General features: G+C 42.7%; 1 protein-coding gene across 1 annotated transcript in view; it reads right to left on the bottom strand.

Moving 5' to 3' along the window:
* The window catches only part of map2k1 (mitogen-activated protein kinase kinase 1), a gene marked incomplete at its 3' end in the record, with an annotated part of 42,667 nt that extends 30,157 nt beyond the window's left edge, over positions 1-12,510 (bottom strand). Inside the window, exon 1 of the mRNA XM_084334537.1 lies at positions 12,409-12,510. Within this exon, the coding sequence (XP_084190663.1) occupies positions 12,409-12,491 (83 nt within the window). The 5' untranslated portion in view covers positions 12,492-12,510. The remainder of the gene's footprint in view (positions 1-12,408) is intronic.
* Positions 12,511-13,652: the final 1,142 nt, after the last annotated feature.

Here is a 13,652-nt window from a genome sequence, read left to right as displayed (position 1 = left end):
GTGTATATAAGCCAATCACCAGAGCGAGTATGATAAGGTCCAGTGCTCCAATCCAGCAATGGATAAATACTGTAGATATATACACTATGAAAAAGTGCCACATGGCTAGACGTGCCTACAAGCGCAAATCTGGTGAATAACTGTAAAGCATAGGCATCAACATCATTACCGACGCCGACCTTCTGTCCTGCCGCCATCATCAAAAGTAGGGATGTTCGATATTGGCTTTTTTACCTATACCGATATTGTCCAACTCTTAATTTCCGATACCGATATCAACCGATATATGCAGGGTTTCCCCCCCCAAAAAACGGAATAATTTCAGGTAATTAACATTACTTATTACATGGCGTTTTAACATTCGCCGAAATGCTTGATTGTGATTGGTCAATAGCACTCGGCAGAGGTCCGTTATTACTCGATAACGGACCTCTGCCGAGCAATAATGACCGCTGTTCGCAGCTGAAGCAATCAAGCTCACTGACACACACTGCATCAGTGCAATCAGACACACCTGCCGGCTGCCGGCGAAGCTGCCGGCTGCCGGCGAAGCTGCCGGCGATGACAGCGCAGAGCGACAGAACAGAACTGCGTCTGCATTTGATCTCGTCTTGTCGATGGTGTAAAATGAATTAGGTATATTGTTAGTAAGTTAGCCATGTAATAAGCGGGATAATGTACTATAGCCTATACTCGGTCATTGTCGCAAAATAATTGACCTTCACTACGTTTAGAACACCTCGGCGAGGCGCCTCGGTATTCTAAACTCTGTGTCGTCAATTATTTTGCGACAATGACCTCGTATTTATCCCTTACATATCTCTTGTCATGGAATTAACACAACATTATGCATACTTTTGACAATAAATAAAATCAGAATGTGTTCTTACTTGCTTGCCTGGGTAAATAAAGGTTAAATAAATGTAAAAATAAAAAATTATAAAAAATAATAATAATGTAAAAATAAAAGTAAAAAATAAAATTGAAAACCGATACCGATAATTTCCGATATCACATTTGAATGCCAATATCGGTAGGCCGATAATATCGGACATCCCTGATCAAAAGTATTCATTTCACAGTTCCCCAACTACTCGAACGTCTTTCACCATAGCGTGACAAGTCAAATAACAACAGACATCACTGAAATGCCATATATCAGTATGACAAACAAGAGCACATTCCTTTGTGGTAATATAAGATGCAGTAACAGACAGAACCAATGGCTGCAGAGGCTGTGGTTGCTGTAGCGATTAATCATTCATGTGATTTATCCGCTGCTCCCCAGGGTGGGTGGGTGGGTGGGTGTCTGTCTGTCTGTCTGTCTGTCTGTCTGTCTGTCTGTCTGTCTGTCTGTCTGTCTGTCTGTCTGTCTGTCTGTCTGTCTGTCTGTCTGTCTGTCTGTCTGTCTGTCTGTCTGTCTGTCTGTCTGTCTGTCTGTCTGTCTGTCTGTCTGTCTGTCTGTCTGTCTGTCTGTCTGTCTGTCTGTCTGTCTGTCTGTCTGTCTGTCTGTCTTTCCGTCCGTCCGTCCGTCCGTCCGTCCGTATAGAGAGCTATGGCTAATAAGAGCCTCAAAGAGATGACTCACCAGTCCCAATGCTGATGATATTGACTACAGTTATAATACTGTCATCCACCACATTGTTCAGATAAGATAAGATAAGATATACCTTTATTGATCCCCTTGGGGAAATTATAGGCAATACAATTAGATCTGAATATAAAAGAAGATGAGGAAAAAAAAGAAATAGTGTAAACAATATAATTAACTCTGAATATAAGAATATGATAAAGTAAACAGTGTAGGCTAATCGAAGGTTGAGGTGAGGGTCTTTATGTCCTATCAGTTATATATACATTACAATAAATATGGGCAATAAAGAATTTGAATCTGAATATGTACTATGAGTAAAGTAAACATTATACACAGGTGCAGTATAGACATGGTACCCTAACTGGCATGATATACGTCATGTGTTGTAGTCCGTGCAGGTTTGGTGGTAAGAGTCAGACACACTTAGTGGTCAGACAAGTTAACCTCTAATAAATAGGGGAGACAAACTAACTGCGCTCCCATATATGCCAATAACATTAGGTTTTGTGGTTTATTATCCCGAGTAATAAGAGATATTAAAAAGATTCATACAGAAGTAATTTGCTTGAAACCCCATAGAGGCCTTTTGGAAGTGTCGTTCGGAAAAATTCCAACGCTCATCGAAAGCTCTCGGTGTCCTCTTCAAAATGTCAGCAAAATAACTACAATTCCCGACATTCAATTTTTTCAAAATGGTCGGCTTTCGCAACCAAAACAATGGTAAAACGAAAACGAAAAGAACTATCTAATAACACTTTAACCTATTGGTAAACTAACGTATTTGTAAGTGTAAGTGTTAATATGATTGTATGTAACTGCACTTTAACTGTTCCACAAGAGGGCGCTATAGGCGTAAGTAGACGCAGCTATTGTAGCTGACGTCAGGTATCACATATAAGGGAATGTTCCCTCGCCTTCTATCTCTTACTGTCTCTCTCTCTAGCTCTCACGGAGAGCAGGTCTCGTGGTGGAAAATGTATATGAAATAAACCACGCCAGTTAAGGCTAAATGTAGAATGGTGGATTATCCCTACTTTATGAGAGTGGATATGAACTGTCATCAGGTAGTGGGAGCACAGCAGATCTGGGTCCGGCTGAGCCCCGACTGTAGTGTAAGAGTATTAGAATTGGGATTTAGCAGAGGGGCAGATGGGGCCTAGGGTTTACTAACCTAGGGGTTCTACGCTGGTCCTTCTTGCCCTCCAGGGCGACCGTAGTATTTCCTCAAACACCCACACTACCCTTAATACGTCCCACACCCTCTCACACCCGGTGGCAGTGATGGTAGATAATATAATTTCTCCCCAAAGCAGTACCTTTCCTTGTTGACTGGGGAAGACCTGTACATAGCACCTGCCCAATTGCACATATACCGTAGGGAAGAAGGGGTTAAACGATAATGCACATTAATGGGAAGAAAAGGTTTAAACAATAATGCACAGTAATTCACACACACACAGTGGTCCCATTTATACGCCTCTCCTTTTACTGTTAATTGGGTATTTGCATGAACAAGTCCCTGTAAGGGTTAATACGCTTTTCATGTACAAATAACTAGGAGGTTAGCAGGACGCTCCGGGAGCCACACAATGGGAAACAACTTATTTTTACAATTGTGCCATATGCACCACACAATAACACAACACAACAAATACACTAGCGTGGGCCCACACTGAAACAAAATACCTGATCAAGCCGGCATAAACAAAATAATTAAGATTGGGGCGCCCCTTGGTCTCTAGTGCACGTGGAAGTTCAAAGCACCCTGTTATCTTCACTCTTAGCGAGCATCCTCCCGAAAACGGAAAGGTTCGCCGATAATATTCCAGGGCGCTTGGAGCGCTAAATGTACCTGCCGTGGGTATGCCAACCGAGTGTCGTTCCGTCCCCACAACGAACGTTCGTGGCGTGGGTTGGCCGTCAAACGGCCCTGCGTGATACACAGGAGAGCTGGCTGGGCTGGTGTTAGACAGGTGAAGGCTGCAGGCGAGTTGAGCCCCGTGACGTCTGGCGGCGGCGTCTGCTTCGAGGGCTGGAAACAGCGTGGCGACGCGTGGAGCTAACCAGGTTACTAGTCCTATTTGCAGCTAAGCTTTGGTCAGTGCGACCCCCTAGTCTTTCGCCTATACATATACACCTGTCATCTCTCTCTGAAAGGTCCCTATGGCTAAAACCCTGAATGCGCTCAGAACTTGTACGAGCAGAGAAGAGAGGAGAGGAAGAGGAGATGTTGTAAATATGCGTTCTATGCGTACGGCCTGGGCAGCCAGCATCTAACAGCAATATATAATCCATTTCAGAAGAAGAACGCACGCAATAAGTTATAATAATAATAATTATTATTATTATTATTGAAAATAATAATAGCGCTATATAAATCTGATGTATTTTTATTATTAGGAATGGTAGGCTTTTTTTAATGTTTCTCATCTGGGTAAGAGTTTCTTATCTGGGTAAGAGTGCTCTCGACCACTCTTAGAATTTGGTCTTGCCTGAGAGAAAAGCAACAATAAGAAAACATTGCTGAATCCCAGGTAAGAACAAAATAAGAGGAAATGCTAGTTAACACCGAAATCTGTTCTTATAACGCTTCATGAATGAAGCCCAATGAGTCTCAGAGCCTCGGACACTGTCACCAAAATGGAAACATGCACCCGTGTATAAGTGTCTTTTTATGGAAACAAGGTCTAACTAGCGGTTAAGTCCACGGCTATGCTGTCAGCAATGTGTCAGCCTGACTCTGACCGGCTGGCTGCCACACCACAGGATAACAGTATTACTGAGCCGGAGAGAGGAATTAGAGTAACCCCACCCCCCAATTCACTCTCACTCTCACTCTCACACTCACACTCACACACACACACACACACACACACACACACACACACACACACACACACACACACACACACACACACACACACACACACACACACACACACACACACACACACACACACAACCAGTTGTGACTTCCAGTTTGTGCTCATGTCGGGAAGAGGGATTCCAGAAAGCCCTCTCTGTGCCAGTGACTTCCAAAGCCCTGAATCAGAGTTTCCTGGTCTGTGTTTCACTCAAACATTCTGCAGCTCTGCCCGCCACAGCCTGCCCTGTAGTTCTACAGGAATGCATTATTATGCCGTACAGGACAGACCTTCTATAGGGTGAAAGCTGGGACCAAACACACATATCCAACATTCAGACCAAACCTCACGCTGGCCTTCCTACAAAAATGCACGAGTGTGGGATGTAATGGGGGCCTGATTTTGAATTTGACAATGAAGTTCAAGAGTTTGACAGGTAGGCCTACACCGTGTACAGATTTTAGGGGTGGGGGACATTGGAGATTCTATCTTTATTTAAATTTTTTTAATTTTTTTATTTTTTCACCTGATTTTCTGTGCTTTTTCCTCCCATCCCAATTTAGTAGTTATGCCAATTCCCCCCTCCCCTACCTGGTCGTTGTGCGCATGTGCCCCCTACTGGTCGGTCAAGGGAGCCCTGAGGTCTACCACATGCTTCCTCCGACACATTTGCGGAGACAGCCAGCGGCTCTCTTTTCACCTGACAGTGTGGACTCTCATTGGTGAAGTGTAACGCGTGGGAGGTCACACTGCCTTCACCACTTCCTGTCTTTTGCTGTGCAGGCGCCCTGACCTGACCTGTAGGAGTTGCTGTCCACAACGCCAGATTACCACCCCATCGACTTCCCTCCCGCTAACTCAGCCAAACGAGTTAGTATGACGGCTGGACCAAGCCGGAGGCAATGCCGACACCCGGATTCGAGACCGGAGTCTCTCGCATTGGTGACGAGCGCAATCTCCGCTGCGCCACCCAGCCGCCGGAGATTCTATCTTCTAAGATAAAAATTATGAATCCTTTACATTTACATTTTATATTTAGTAATGGCACTTTTATCCAAAGCAAGTTCTGTACAATAATTCAGCAGGAAGGGTACAATATTGGAAGCTAATCGTTAGCTAAGCTTCATAAATTCTACACATTGCTAAGACTAGCTAACCAGAAAGACTTGCACAATATTAGAGATGTTCCGATACCATTTTTTCCTTCCTGATCCGATTCCGATACCTAAGCTTTGGGTATCGGCCGATACCGATACTGATCCGATACCAGTGCATACATTAAAAAATATATAAAAAGAATTATATAAATTCAATTTTTTTTTTTTTTTTATATACAGCTACTGTTTTATATATACTGTTTTTTAGTAATAACTATAAAGTAATGGTATTTATTCAACAACAGGTGATTGTATAGATTAGTATTAGTATCAGTAATTGAAAACTATCTCAATGAGTTCACCCACGGAAAGGTTGTTGGCACATTGGTTCCACACGGACATTATACATTGTTGCGCACTTCCTCCTATCCAGAAGGCTCTGTTTAGGTTAGCTACTGGAGTAGCAGAGGCTCTGTTGTGATTTTTGCACAATAAATATTCAACATTCTCTTTTGAGACTCTGCCTCAGACTCTTATCATTTGGCACTAAAAGCTAAACATTGTCACCGATATGGCTGTCTGCATTATGTCATTAATTGTGTGCGAGAGGTTGATCAGTGACAACGTTAACGTGAGCTAGGTTAGCTAGCATGAGCTACCGGTAGATGGAAAGAATGTGACGTTACTGGTGAAAAAGTGATTTACCGTGGAATACTCCTGTGCCAACTTGCTGTACTTTGCTTGCAGGTCTGCAGCCATTATTGCTGGATTATGAATAGCCCCAACTTTAGCCAAGGTAACGTTAAAGCTAAAACTTTAATGTTAGTTAACGCTAGCTTTCGGTTAGCTGTTCAGCTAATGCTAATAACATCAGAGCTCCCCGTCAACAGCGCTCTGTCGGGACGATGGCATCACAACAGTCCTTTAATGTTCCCACTCCTAATGGGTTTATTTAATTCAGGCTTCAAGCATTCAGTTAATTTGTTTGTAAAATAGTCACTACAAGTAAGGCTTCGGTACAAGTAGCTGTTGTGGTGCCTTGCCCTTGGATGAGCAGGTGATGGACAAGCGAAGGGGGACAAAACATTCTGTTATGTAATCAGTCAAAACCGGAATCTCTTTCCGTCCTCCCTCCCACCCCACCAACCCCCTCCCCTCAGGGTGCTTCAGAGACTCACAGACTCAAGGCTAGAGTAACTTGTTTCAACAAATGTACATGTTGCTATTAATTAAGGGTTGTGCCATTATTGCTTTGCAAATGTAATAATTGTGAATGATTTTCTGTAATGAGTTGTATGTGTTTGTTTCTTAAAGCATCCTTGACTTCCAAGGACAACGATGGAAATAAGTCTTTGGCTTTTCGTTCCTCTCCTTGACAAAAGCAAATATGTGATGTAATGATCTGTATATGTTTTGTTGTCTAAAATAAATACCATACCATACCAGTAGCGTAACTCTGTTGATAGTGGTGCGGGGGACAGATTTGGGGGCGTGGTCCGTGACGTCGCAGGATGGGGGGGGGGGGGGGCTCGATTTTTTTTATAATAACAGGTGTGCAATACCGCATTTTCCCAGGCGGTGGCCATTTCTCCATGTAAACGACCACTGTTCTCAAGGGTGGGAATCACCAGTTTCATCACGATACGATACGATATAGATTCTTTGGACAACGATACGATATTTTCCGATATCACAAAGTCTGCCACGATACGATATGATACGATTCAATTCAGGTGCCTGCGATCGATATGAGACGATATTATATGCCCATTTAACACAATCAGTAACATTTAAATTAAAAAAGGCAATGGAAATATCATTTGTCATTTTTATTTTTGAGCTCTTCCAGACATTTAAATGAAAAACAATCTATTGTTTTTAATACAAATAGATCTCCTGTTCACTGTTTTTGGTTCGTTTTTCTTTTTTTCTCTCGATATTAATATCCTCTTCACTGTCAGAGCTTTATTTTGGCTGGAAAAGGCATATTGGGAGTCCAAAGGTGCAGTACCGGCCAGATCCTGGTAGTGGGGCTATCTCGAGAATGCAGTAACCCCCCTCCTTCCCGCGTTATTTTTAAACCTAGCCGCATTTTTCGGAGACGCTCTCTGATTGGCCACTGACTGACGCTCTCTGATTGGCCACTGACATGTTTGCCCAATCGCGTCGAAAGAGTGCCTAAGCTTAACCGTCGAAAGAACTTGCCGTCACGCTCTAAGACAAACTCTAACCTTAACCAACTTCGAAAGAGTGCCTAAGCTTAACCAGTGTAGAAACAGGCGTCGGCCAATCAGAGAGCGTCTCAGAAAAATGCGGCTAGATTAAAAAATAACCCCTCCTTCCCAGTCCCTAGTGGACCTCTGCTGTTCTCTTTATATGGCTCTGATCAGCTTAGCTTAGTTAGCTTACGCTAACGCAACGTTAATTTCGGTATTTAACGCGACGTGGGCATAAAGGAATGGCGAGGAGCCCACATATCCGAGGACTTGAAATGGACCATACACATTAACAGTGTGGTGAAGAAGGCACGACAACGCCTCTACTTCCTCAGGCGCCTAAGGAAGTTCCAAGTCAGCCAGAAGATCCTTAAGAACTTCTACTCATGTACAATAGAGAGCATCTTGACCGGCAACATCACCTCCTGGTTTGGGAATAGCACTGCAAAAGACCAAAGCAGACTACAAAGAGTGACACGTTCAGCCGAACGCACAATTGGAGGGGGGCTCCCCACTCTCCAGAACATTTACAACAAGCGTTGCAAGGGGAAGGCTAAGAGAATTATTAAGGACTCGAGCCACCCGAACAACTGCCTCTTTGAACTGCTGCCGTCAGGCAAGCGACACAGGAGTCTCAAGGCGAGCACAGAAAGACTCAGAAGTAGCTTCTATCCCCAGGCCATCAGGCTGCTAAACGAACAATGAATGAACACTACACAACAACAACCACCAAACACACATAGCACACACATCCACACGCACACACTCACTTTAAACAAACACACTGTAGCACCCACTACACACACTTTATAGCACACACCCACTTTAAACAAACACACTGTAGCACCCACTCCCCACACTTTATATTTATGGATGAAGGATTGCACTACAACTCGTACACCTTACTGTAAATTGTACCTAAAATTGTACCTCATCCCATTTCTGCTTTGCACTAGATAGTACTGTACATTAGTACACTGCATAGTATTGTGTATTGTATATTATATGGTAACTCAGAACATTGTACATATGTCTATACCGAACAACTGTGACCTCATTCTTCTTCTAAATTCATGCTATATTATGTTATTATGTTATTTGATACTATCTTGTCTAGCACAGTCTCTGGAGCGTAACAGTAAGAAGCATTTTGTATGAAAGTATTCTGTACTTCTGTATGACAACTATTAAAGAACTTGAACTTGAACTTGAACTTGAGGATGCAAAGCATGTTAGATGCATTTGACCCGTTGTGGGTAAAAAAACTACAGGCACTTATTTCGGGTCGCAAAATAGGCGGACTCTGAAGCAATGCTGTCTAACGTCTACACACACGGAGATATTGTTGTTGTTGCGGCCGGGCGGATATGCATTGCTCACCAGGGGATTTTCAAAATAAGAGTATCGCAATATGAATCGATCTTTTTACGTTGCATCGATCCTATTTGATAATTGATAATAGACCGATATATCGATCTGGATCGATGTATCGTCCCACCCCTAGTTCTCATACACACTAGGCATACAGAAACAAGCATTTCATCATAAAGTTCTTTGTAAGTTTTGTTGTGACAAATAATAAACAAATTTGAAAGGTTTAAGGTGAAAGAACATTTATTATATGGTGCTTCACCAGATCTTGTGAGGGAGTGTTGTGCTGCAGTTGGATCCTGGTACGTTTATTCTGGGCGATCAATAAATGGAAAGATTCCGAGGAGATCCTTTCTGCGCGTCTTTGCTACTATGCGAATGTTCTGGAATCAAGACGCCTGCGGGCTGGGAGGCGGAGGGGCAATGGTTATTTGGGTGGTGAATTATTTAGGCTGCACTTGGTTCACCTTTATCCCGGGAAAACCTAGTATTTGCTCTTTTAAAACGGGATATTTAAAGTTAAACAGGAATTAGATCATACCCTGTGCGCCCAAGCACAGGCTGTAAAGTGTTATGTGTGTGTGTGTGTGTGAGAGAGAGAGAGAGAGGAGAGAGAGAGAGAGGAGAGAGAGAGAGAGAGAGAGAGAGAGAGAGAGAGAGAGAGGAGAGAGAGAGAGAGAGAGAGAGAGAGAGAGAGAGAGAGAGAGAGAGAGAGAGAGAGAGAGAGAGAGAGAGAGAGAGAGAGAGAGAGGAGAGAGAGAGAGAGAGAGAATGTGGTGTGTGTCCACTGTCTTGTCTGTTATATACCGTGTATGTGATGACGTATTTGAACACACACACCTCGGCTGACGACCGAGCTATTATTATGCAAAGACGAGTAACGAGTGGGTACTTGGCCCGTGCAGGCCAAGAATGCGACCCCCATCTGGCTACTCATCTTTCGCGTGTCGGTGGAACATTGTTTTGGACGGTAAAAACGTGGGGGGGACAATAACTGCATTCTGAAACCATGCCGGGGACATGTCCCATGTGTCCCCCCCATAGTTACGCCCCTGGTTATGACAAGATGAACACACCAGGAAACCAATGAAATGTCACGGATCTGAGAAGTAGAGCGTGGTGTCGTAACAATTCAACATCTCCATTACCGTATAAAAGAAAGGTTGAGATCCAAGGCAGCTCTACAATTTTAAAAAGCCTTTATTTAGTGGCTTACATTATTTAGAAAAATCTTTTTAAAAAATCCGACATGTTTCGGCCTACATGGCCTTCTTCTTCTTCTCCATTACCGTGTTTCATAGGAGTGTGTGGTGACCGTGTTGGTGGTGGGGGGGCTCAAGAGTCATTCAGGGGGCTAAGACCCCCCTAGCCCCAAACTCAGCAAGACCGACGGCTTCTCGGTTACAGTGGGTGACAATATTGTCACAAAGGAAAGATGAAATTACCTACCTGGGTTCCATCCTAGAGGCTAATCTTTCTGTGACAAAATGGCATCCAATGTAATAAAAAAAGTCAACCAACGAACTCGATTCTTGTACCGGATCTCCTCTCTGGTAAACAAGAATACCCTGAAGACTCTAGCAGGAGCACTCATTCAAGGGTACTACGACTATGCTTGCACCTCATGGTACGAAAGCACCTCAAAGGCACTAAAAAACAAATTACAAACATCTCAAAACAAGCTAGTCAGACTACTGCTTGACCTGACTCCTAGACCCACCTCACCCCTGCCCACTTTGACAACCTAGGATGGCTTAGAGTAGACGACAGAGTACAGCAACTTGCAATGGGCCTGGTCTACAAGATACACTACGCAATCAAGGTACCCATGTACAGGTCAAAATACTTCCCAAAGGTCAGTGAATACCACGATCACAACACCAGAGGGAGCTCCGCAAATCATGTTAAACCCAGATTCGGCTCAAACAAGGGACTAAACACGTTTCGCAATTATGCCACATCAATGTGGAACGCCCTACCCAAAGCTGTAAAGGAATGTGAATCACTACCCACTTTCAAAAACACTCTCAAAAAACACCTACGGGAGACTGCAATTCGAAACTGGCCCCTACAAATGTCCTAACCCAGTTGCACAGTAAATGACCAAGTATGGCTTTGTCAGTATTCCAATGTACAGTGTACAGTGTCCCCCTACCCAACCCCCCCCCCCCCTCCAATGTACAGCCCCCAGCCCCCCACCCACCCACCCAAGCCCACTCCACCCACCCAACCTCCTCCAATGTACAGTTTCTACGTCAAATGTATATACACTCTTTTTCTGGACACTTTTGTATCACAAACAGTACTGTATTTGCAAATCTGATATGTCATAAATGTATAGATGTAGCAGTACTGTCTATCTGTATGTCATATATGTTATGATGAATTGAAAATGGGGGACCCTGATGTAAACAAGACGAAAGCCTTTCTCTGGTCTGCATTGATTGATTGAAAGTTTATTAACAGATTGCAGAATGGGTACAGTACAGTACAGCTCAATACATACAATTGTTAAGAGGATGCAGACCAGAGGATGCATCCCCTTAACAATTGTATGTATTGAGCTGTACTGTACTGTACCCATTCTGCAATCTGTTAATAAAATTTTCAATCAATCAATCAATCAATCAATCAATCAATCAATCAATCAATCAATCAATCAATCAATCAATCAATCAATCCCCCCTCTGATTTCCACTATGCACTGATGAAGCCAAACCACAGGAGCCATTACTGTGTAGTTGGGAGTCGGGACTCGGGACAGCTCTGGCACTCGTACAAACGTAATTTGGGAAAACATGACTTGGTGGTCAACAGACAACTGTGGCTAATGATGGACTTGTTGAGGTTGGAAGAGCCCTTCCATTGATTTTCTATTGAAAACGACTTGCTTTGCTTTTCTTGGGACCAGGTCAGAAGCCCCCATCCTAGGTGTCAGAGCTCAGCTGCCCACACACTCCCCCCTCTCTCTCACACTCACACACGCACTCGCACACATGCACACACACACACACACACACACACACACACACACTCACACACACACACACACACACACACACACACACACACACACACACACATAGGGAAGCATTTCGCGTTTACATACAAAATTATATTATTCAATAATGCAAGTATCCTTATTAAGCCATAGCATACAGTATGTTAATGTTACCCTGCCCTAAATTACAAGTCAGAATGGTATTCATATGACTGACGGTCTGTAAAGCACAGATTCATATTATTCCGAATCCTACAGTACTCACTCTGTCGCACCGGTACCGTTTATAGTGTTTCCATCAGGAATCGGGTTCAGTTGGATCGGCTCAGGCTTCCTTCTCTTTTGCATGTTGAACACAAGTAATAATGTGGTGTAAACGCAAAGACAGCGAACAATCTAGAAAGGACCCACGCAGAGGCTTGATAGCAGACAAGCCAGCCTATTCAAACGTAACATAAGACACGATCAATCTTGTAATTTGTAACAGAAAGCACAATATTCTTCTTAATGGGTGGATGTGAAGTGAACGATGATGGGATGGATGGACCAGCGTCAAGCAAGCAGCAGAATCGTTTATACTTCCGGTAAGAATTTTTCAAATTAAATGTACACAGATGTATTGCAGTGAAGTATAGACTGTATTTTAAAATGATAAACCTATTGGCACTGTCTACATTATTTAATCATAGCCAGACAGTTGGCCCCTACAAACTTAGCACTACAATTCTGTCAGAGTCAAAGCTCTGTACAAAATAAAAAACAATTGGAGTAATGCCATACATTTGCATTTACATCTACAAATTTAGCTGACGCTTTTATCCAAAGCGACTTACAAGTTATGTACAACAAGTCAGCAGCAAGGGTACAACTCTGGCAGCTAATATTGTTCGTCAAACAGTGTCGAACTTGAGTGTTTAGTGCATAATTAGCATAGTAGGTAATAATATAGCCAAGGTATTTCCTTAGTAGCAGAGTGCACAATAGTAAAATATAGTAGAAAGATTAGTAGTTATTTTATTTATAAAAATATATATTTTCAGCCATACAAACTGAGACCATGCTATTGCACGTGACTTAAATTGTCAAGGAAAATAACGTTTGAATGCATATCCATGAAGAATACATCAATATTCATACAGGATAAATAAGAACAATGATTATGAAGATATGAAGATACACAGTAAATCTTGCAGTGTCAAATTAACACTATTCCCGAGTGTATTTGTTCCCAACTACAATTAGTTAGCTTAGCGAGTGTTACGTTTTTACTCTATTTAGAGTTAATTTAACTCTACCTCGCCTTAATATCAATAGTCATACAGGATAAATAAGAACAATGATTATGAAGGTACCTCCCCTTAATATCAATAGTCATACAGGATAAATAAGAACAATGATTATGAATATACTGTTGGGGAAAATGTGGATATGAGGTGAACTAGTTTAATATGGGTCAACTAAACAGTACTGAAAGACGGTCTGGCTGATGTTCTTAAAACAACTTGGAGA

This window comes from Notolepis coatsorum (genome assembly GCF_963971535.1).
Source record: "Notolepis coatsorum genome assembly, chromosome: 18".
Classification (NCBI taxonomy): Eukaryota; Metazoa; Chordata; class Actinopteri; order Aulopiformes; family Paralepididae; genus Notolepis; species Notolepis coatsorum.
This window is presented reverse-complemented; position numbering and strand designations above follow the sequence as displayed.